Source organism: Chrysochloris asiatica, unplaced genomic scaffold (assembly GCF_000296735.1).
Source record: "Chrysochloris asiatica unplaced genomic scaffold, ChrAsi1.0 scaffold00059, whole genome shotgun sequence".
NCBI lineage: Eukaryota > Metazoa > Chordata > Mammalia > Afrosoricida > Chrysochloridae > Chrysochloris > Chrysochloris asiatica.
The window spans coordinates 3176141-3184681 of record NW_006408577.1 but is presented as its reverse complement, the minus strand read 5'-3'; the positions used below and the strand labels follow the sequence as shown (position 1 = coordinate 3184681).

At 37.4% G+C, this 8541-nt stretch overlaps 1 protein-coding gene across 6 annotated transcripts in view; it reads left to right on the top strand.

The window, feature by feature from the left end:
- Nucleotides 1-8541, top strand: part of CERKL (ceramide kinase-like) — a 201187-nt gene that overhangs the window by 183243 nt on the left and 9403 nt on the right. For 3 of the 6 annotated variants that reach the window (XM_006864012.1, XM_006864010.1, XM_006864014.1), the window contains one exon: nt 4445-4623. In XM_006864012.1, the coding sequence (XP_006864074.1) occupies nt 4445-4623 (179 nt within the window). Of the gene's footprint in view, nt 1-4444; nt 4628-8541 lie in introns of those variants that run through there. The other 3 variants (XM_006864015.1, XM_006864013.1, XM_006864011.1) reach the window with 1 other exon arrangement.

Sequence of the window (8541 nt, the reverse complement as noted above, 5' to 3'; positions counted from 1 at the left end):
TTTTCTTAGTCTGTCTTAGTCTGGAAACTCAGCTGAAACCTATCCACCATGGTTGATTGTGTTGGCATTTAAAATACCTGTGAAGTAGCTTCCAGAATCACAGCAATGTGTAAGCCACCACAGTAAAACAAAATAGCAGACCAATGGCCTTGTTTTGGCTGATGATATGGAGATATTCCACTGACTCTTTCCAAAAATGTAATTAATTTAATTTCTGTGTATTTCATCTGGTGAGGTCCATGTGTCTAGCTGTCTTTTATGTTGTAGAAAAAAAGTATTTGCAATGAAGAAGTAAGTCATTGGTCTTGTAAAATTTTATCATGTGATCGTTAACATCATTTCTCTCACCAACGCTGTATTTTCCAATTACTGATCCTTCCTCTTTGTTTCCAACTTTTGCATTCCAATCACCAGTAATTATCAATGTGTCTTAATTTCATGTTTGATCAATTTCAGACTGAAGAAACTGTTAGAATTCTTCAGTTTCATCATCACTGGTTTTAGTTGTTGGTGTATAAATTTGAATAATAGTGGTATAATCTGATCTCCCTGTAGTCATTATGAATATTATCCTATCATACACAGACCTTGAGATGTTCTTTTTGGACATGAATGTGTGACACCATTCCTCTTTAATTTGTCATCCCTGGCATAGTGAGCCATATGGCTGTCACACTAAATATGTATTTTTACACAGTTGATTGCAGCCCTTTAATGCCTTTTGTTGTTATTGTTAGGTGCCATTGAATCAGTACTGACTCATAGCAACACTATGCACAATAGAATGAAACTCTGCCTGGTCCTGGGCCAACCTCACAATTGTTGCCATGCTTTAGCCCATTGATGCTGCCACTTTGGCAGTCCATCTTGCTGGGGGCGTCTTCCTCTTTTTCTCTGACCCTCCATCTTACTAAACATGATATCCTTCTCCAGCAACTGGTACCTCCTGACAACATGTCCGAAGTATGAGAGTCAAAGTATGGCCATCCTGGCCTCCAAGGAGCACTCTGGCTGCACTTCTTCCAACATGGATCTGTTTGTTCTTTTGTCAGCCCATGGTACTTTCAATATTCTCCTCCAACACCATAACTCAAAAGCATCAATTCTTCTCCGGTCTTCCTTATTCACTGTCCAGCTTTTGCATCCATATGAGGTTATTGAAAATACCATGGCCTAGATCAGGTGCACCTTAGTCCTCAAGCTGACATCTTTGCTCTTCAACACTTTATAAAGGTCTTCTGCAGCAGATTTGCCTAACGCAATACTTCCTTTGCTTTCTTGACTGCTGCTTCCATAACTGTTGATAGTTGATCCAAGAATAATGAAGTCCTTGACAACTTCAATCTTTTCTCCATTGATAAGAATGTTGTTTATTGGTCCAGTGTTGAGGATTTTTGTTTCCTTTACATTGAGATGTAATCCATACCAAAGGCTGTGTGCTCTTTGAGCTTCATCAGTAAATGTTTTAAGTCCTCTTCACTTTCAGCAAGCAAGGTTGTATCATCTGCATATTGCAGGTTGCTAATGAGTCTTCCTCCAATTCTGATGCCACATTTTTATTCATAGAATCCAACTTTTCAAATTATTTGCTCAGCATACAGATTGAATAAGTATAGAGAAAGAATACAACCTTGTTGTGCACCTTTCTTAATTTTAAACCATTCAGTATTCCCATGTTCTATTTGAACAACTGCTTCTTGGTCCATGTACAGCTTCCTCATGTGCACAATTAAGTGTTCCAGAATACTCATACTTTGCAATGTTGTCCATAGCTTGTCATGATCCACACACTCAAAAGCCTTTGTGTAGTCAATAAAGCACAATTATACATCTTTCTGATATTCTCTGCTTTCAGCCACGATCCATCGGACATCATCAGTGATATCCTTCATTCCATGGCCTCTTCTGAATCCAGCTTGAACTTCTGGATGTTCTCTGTCCATATATGTTTACAGCCATTTCTGTATTACCTTTAGTAAAACTTTACTCACATGGCATATCAATGATATTGTCTAACGATTTCTGCATTCCGTTGGGTCACCTCTTTGGAATGGGCACAAATTTGTATCTCTTACAATCAGTTGGCCAGATAGTTGTCTTCCAAATTTCTTGGCATAGATGAGTGAGTGCCTCCAGTGTTGCCTCACTTTCTTGAAAGATTTCAGTTTTCATTCCATCAATTCCTGGTGCCTTATTCAGTGCACCTTGGACTTGCTTCTTCAGTATCATTGGCTATTGATCGTATGCTACCTCTTGAAACAGTGAACATTAACCATTTCTTTTTGGGACAGTGACTCTGTGTATTCCTTTAATGCCTAGAATATTGATATTGTGTGTTCCATTTAATTTTTTATGATTTCAAATTTTCCTAGATTCATATTCTGTATATTCCACATTCCAATTATTAGTGTTTCCAGAGGTCTCTTCTCACTTTGAATTAAGTCCATCAGCTAATGAAGTTCCCAAGCACTTTACTCCATCCAGGTCGTTAAGGTTAACTCTACTTTGAGGAGGCAGCACTTCCCCAGGTGTCTCTTAACTACCTTCTCACCTGAGGGGGTTCATCCTTTGGCACTATATCATACAGTGTTCTGCTACTTCTCATAAGGTGTTTACTGGCTAGCCAATCAGAAATTATCTGCCTGTCCTCCTTCTTTGTCTTTCTTAGTCAGAAGCTCAGCTGAAACCTATCTATCATGGCCGACTCTGTTGGTATTTAAGATACCTGTTCAGCTACCAGTATCACAGCTGACTGTTCAGCTACCAGTATCACAGCAACACACAATCTACCACTGCATAACAAACTGATAGATGAGTGGTGGGAAAATATGAGTAGATACCAATAATTAATTAATTATTGTTGTTGTTGTTATGTGCCATTGGAGTCGGTTCCGGCTCATAGCGACTCTGTAAAGGGTTTCTGAGGCAGTACATCTTTACGGGAGCAGAAAGTCTCATCTTTCTCCTACGGAACAGCTGGTAGTTTGGATTCGTAACCACTACGCTACCAGAGAAATATGACTGTTGTCATTAAATGCTGTCAAGTCAATTCTGACTCATGTAATCCTTGTATAGCGTTTTCAAGCAGTGATGGGTGAGTTTAAACTGCAAGCCTGTGGTTAGCAGCCCAGTGCTGATCCTACAGCGCTACATCAGAAAAAAAAAGAAAAAGAAGGAAGGAAGGAGGGGACTGGTTTACAATGACTCCTTTGTAACATACTATCTATAAAATGAGTGATTATGTAGAAAGTTTTACAAGCACATTATATGAAGAATGTACCCAAAGCTTTGTTCTTGAGGTTGGAGCTCTATTGCAGTGATTGCTGGAACAGTTTCATAGATGCAGGCTGGTTCACCAGAAAGCCACTGGAATTCTCTGACTCTATACCTCAATCAGAACAGCTACACTTTTATGTGTTACAAGTAATGGGATTTCACTTAAGATGTCATTTGAACAATAGATCCTGCAGCTAAAGTATAGTTTGCATACTTCCATTCTTATGGAAAGAAATCATGTGTAACTCAATTTATTCTATAATATAAACTATAGAATTTGCTGGGCCTTTGTTTTTGTATATGTAAAATAAAAATCTTAGGAAAGATGCTAGCTTTTAGAAGTTCATACTTCACTGAGATTTGTAGGTAGAAGAAGAAAAAAACATGTAGATAATATGTTTCATTAGGAATAACCTCATTCAATTTATCTTAAAATGAAAATACATTAATAGTTGTCATGCACTTCCATGAAAAAGTAATTTGGCTGTCCTTTCTTAGCTATTTCAGATATGTATATTATTTTTCACTATAGCTTTCTTAGCAATCAAAACAAAAGAAATTTGAAGACTAGGTTGTACCATTTAAGAGTGGTCAGTAAACAGACACAATTATCTTGTAACTTGTACCCATTCTTAAAGTGGGGATGAAGCAGGAAAACACCTGTGAAAATCATCTTTGGCTGACTTTCTCTTTTATTTCAAAAAAATATTTACTTTCCATTTCATGATGATAAGTTTAGACCTAGATTCTTTTATATTAAATTCCATGTGTGGGACTTATGTTAGTTTGCTTTTCTTCAGCTAAACTAACTGGGTGTTAATATATAGTAAGTGTATTTCGTAAATCTTCCAAATCAATAAATGAGCATTCATGATTCAGTCTTTAATTGAAAGATCTACAATGTAGTTATTGTATACAAGTTTTCATAATCATTTACTAGTTTCCTAAGACATGGTTGTCAGCTGCTATCTTTGAATGAGCAAGCAATGCTGCAGAAAAGCTTTTTTCAAAAGCTGGGATCCCTGGTAAGAATTAGAGTTTCAAAGGTATAAGAATATGTCAACATACATGTTCATATTTACTTGAAAGAGAGGACAGTCAACTCTCTTGATTTATATTAGCAGTTAGGGATAAATCAAGTACTATCATGATTATTTGTTTCCTTTAGTTCAGTTTTCCATTTGTTGAGACTTACACTGTTGAAGAAGTAAAAGTTCAACGAAAGACTAGTATGAGTGAACAAAATCTGGAAGAGAAACATGAACCTCATGAAACTGCTCTAGAAAACAGTTTTCCTTGGAATGTAGATGGCGATTTAATGGAAGTAGCATCAGAGGTCCATGTTAGGTAAGTTTATTTATTTCACCAACATATATGTCTGTCAATAGACACATAATTAATAGTAAAACAAAGTCTTCTTTCAAACTATCAAGGCAATTGATTGCATAATAATTTTCTTTTTAAGTTAGTAAATAGTGTAGCTTAGAAGATACATGCATGTTGCTGTAATTCATTGTTCTTGAGGTGGTTCAGACTAAGTACATCAGAACAAAACACTGCCTGGTTCTGTGCCACCCTCACAATTGTTATGTTTGAGCCCATTGTTGTCATTATGTCAGTCCATCTAGTGGACGTCTCTCTGTTTTTTGGTGACTCTCCATTTTACCAAGCATGTGTCCTTCTCTAAGGACTGATCCCTCCTGACAGCATGACATACTTTCTGACATACCTTTTCCAAGACAAATTTGTTTGATCTTCTGGCAGTCCATGGTACTTTCAATATTCAAATGCATCAATTCTTCTGTGATCTTCCATATTCATTGTTCAACTTTCACATACATATAAGGCAATTGAAAATACCATAGTTTGGGTCAGGCATACTTTAGTCCTTAAAGTGACCTATTTGCTCTTTTACTAAAGAGGTCTTCTGCAGATTTGCCTAATACTATACACGAGTCCTGGTGTGGCACTGTGGGCTAATGTGTCAGACTTCAAAGTCATTTGAACGGCAAGATCAGTGGTTCAAGCTCACCAGCTACGCCTTGGAAACCCTATACAGAGCTGCTATGGGTCAGAATCAACTCGATGGCACTTAACAACAACAACAACAAACACCTTTAATAATAATGTTGTTGTTGTTGTTGTGTGCCGTCGAGTCGGGTCCGACCCATAGCGACCCTGTACAGGGTTTCCGAGGGTGTTAGCAGCAGGGTATTATTATTAATGTGGCACATTTCAGCTGCGCTTCCAGATTAAGACAGACTAAGAAGGAGTGATGGCCTATTTCTGAATGCCTAGTCACCAAAAACCCTATGAACAACAATGGAATACTGTCAGATAGCACCAGGATATTGACTATTGAAACACGATGAAGAACACCAGAATATTGTCAGACATAATGCCTGAAGATTAGCCCCTCAGGTTGGAAGGCACTAAAAATATGACTGAGGAAGAGCTGCCTCCTCAAAATAGAATTGACCGTGATGATGCAAATGGAGTAAAGCCTTCGAGACCTTCATTTGCTGATGGGGCACAACTCAAAGTGAGGAGAAATAGCTGCAAACATCCATTAATTATCAGAACATGGAATGTATGAAGTCTGAATCTAGGAAAATTTGACATTGTCTAAAATGAAATGGAACACATAAACACTGATATCCTAAGCATTAGTGAGCTGAAATGGACTAGTATTAGCCAGTTTGAATATGACAATTACATGGTTTGCTATGCCGGGAACAACAGTTTAAGAGGAATGGTGTCACATTTATCAGCAAAAAGAACCTTTTAAGATCTGTCTTGAAGTACAGTGCTATCTATGATAGGATAATGTCCAGATGTCTCCAAGACCAGTTAATACAACTATTATTCCAATTTATGCACCAAACTCTAAAACCAGTAATGATGAAATTTAAGAATTCTACTAACTTATTCAGTCTGAAATTGATCCAGCATACAATCAAGAAGTACTTATAATTACTCATGGTTGGAATGCAAAGGTTATAAACAAAGAGGAAGGATCAGTTATTGGAAAATGGGGCCTTAGTAATAGAAATGATGCTGGAGATTATATGCTAGTATTTTGCAAGACCAATGTTTCTTCATTGCAAATATATATCTTTTTTAAACAACACAAATCAAATTGACTGCATCTGTGGAAAGAGACAGTGGGAAAACTCCATATCAACATCCAAAACTAGGGGTAGACAATTAATTGCTCATATGGAAGTTCAGGTTGGAGTTGAAGAAAATTAAAAGATGTCCTCAAGAGCCAAAATAGGACCTTGAACATATCCCACCTCAATTTAGAGATGATCTCAAGAACAGGTTTGATGCATTAAACACTAAATACCGAAGACCAGAAGAATTGTGGGATGACATCAAGAACATCATAGAAGAAATCAAAAGGTCATTAAGAAGACAAGAAAGAAGGAAAAGACCAAAATGGATGTCAGAAGAGATTCTGAAACTGCTCTCCAGTGCAGAGATGCTAAAGCATATGAAAGAAATGAGGAGGTAAAAGAGCTAAACAGAAAATTTCAAAGGTCAGCTTGAAAAGATGAAGTCTTATTGTGATGATATATGTGAAGACCTGGAGTTAGAAAACCAAAAATATAGAACATGCTCAGCATTTCTCAATATGAGGGAACTGAAAAAAAATTCAAGCCTCGACTTGAAATATTGAAGGATTCTATGGGCAAAATATTGAACGATGCAAAAAGCATCAAAGGAAGATGGAAGGAATAGACAGTCACTGTACCAAAAAGAAATGGTCAATGTTCAACCATTTCAAGAGGTAGTATATGATCAAGAGCCAATGATCCTGAAGGAAGAAGTCCATGATGCATTGAAGTTACTGGCGAACAAAAAGCTGCCAGGAATTGATGAAATACAAATTGAAACATTTCCATACACTGATGTGGCCCTGGAAGCACTCACTCATCTATGCCAATAAATTTGGAAGATAACTACCTGGCCTACTGTTTGGAAGAGATCAGTATTTGTGTACATTCTGAAAAGAGGTAACAGAATAGAATGTAGAAATCATCAGACAATATCGTTAATATCACACATAAGTAAAATTTTACTGTAGATAATTCAAAAACACCTTCAACAACAGAGAACTGCCAGATGTTCAAAGAAGATTCATAGAACATGGAATGAGGGGTATCATTGCTGACATCATATGGATCTTAGTTGAAAGCAGAGGATACAAGAAAGATGTTTTATTGTGCTTTATTGACTATGCCTAGGCTTCCAATTGTGTGAATCATAACAAGTTATGGAGAACAGTATGGAGAATGAGTAATCTGGAGCACTTAATTGCATTCATGAAGAATTTGTATATAGACCAGAGGAAGTTGTCCAAACAGAACAAGGGAATACTGAATGGTTTAAAATTAGGAAAGGTGTGTGCAGGGGTTGTTTTCTTTCACCATAATTATTCAATCTCTATGTTGAGCAAATAATCTGAGAAGCTGGCATACAAGAAGAACATGGCATCAGGATTGGAGGAAAACTCATTAACAACCTGTAATATGCAAATGATACAATCTTGCTTGCTGAAAGAGAAGAGGACATAAACTACTTACTGATAAAGATCAAAGATAACAGCCTTTGGTAAGGGTTGCATCCCAATGTACAGAAAATAAAAATCCTCACCACTGGACCATATAATGTCAAGATAAGTGGAGAAAAGGTTTAAGTTGTCAAAGACTTAAATGTGCTCAGATCAACCATCAATGCTCATAGACGCAGCTGTGAAGAAATCAAATGACATATTGCATTTGGCAAATCTGCTGCACAAGACCTCTTTGAAGTGTTGAAGAGCAAAGATGTCAGTTTGAGGACTAAGGTGAGACCCAAGCAATGTTATTTTCAATACCCTCATATGCATGTGAAAGTTGGATAGTGAATAAGGAATACTGTAGAAGAATTGATACATTTGCATTATGGTGTTGAAGAATATTAAAAGTACCATGGACTGCCAAAAGAATAAACCAGTCTGTGCTGGAAGAAGTATAAGCTAGAATGCCCCTTTGAAGCCAGGATGGCCAGACTTTGTTTCTCATACTTTAGACATATTCTCAGAAGGGTCCAGTCCCTGGAGAAGGACATTGTGCTAGATGAAGTGGAAGGACAGAGAAAGAGCGGAAGACCCCACATGTGATGCATTTGGCACAGTGGCAGCAGCAATGGGCTCAAGCACGGCAAGGATTGTGAGGTTGGTGCAGACCAGGCAGTGTTTCGTTCTTTTGTGCATATGTT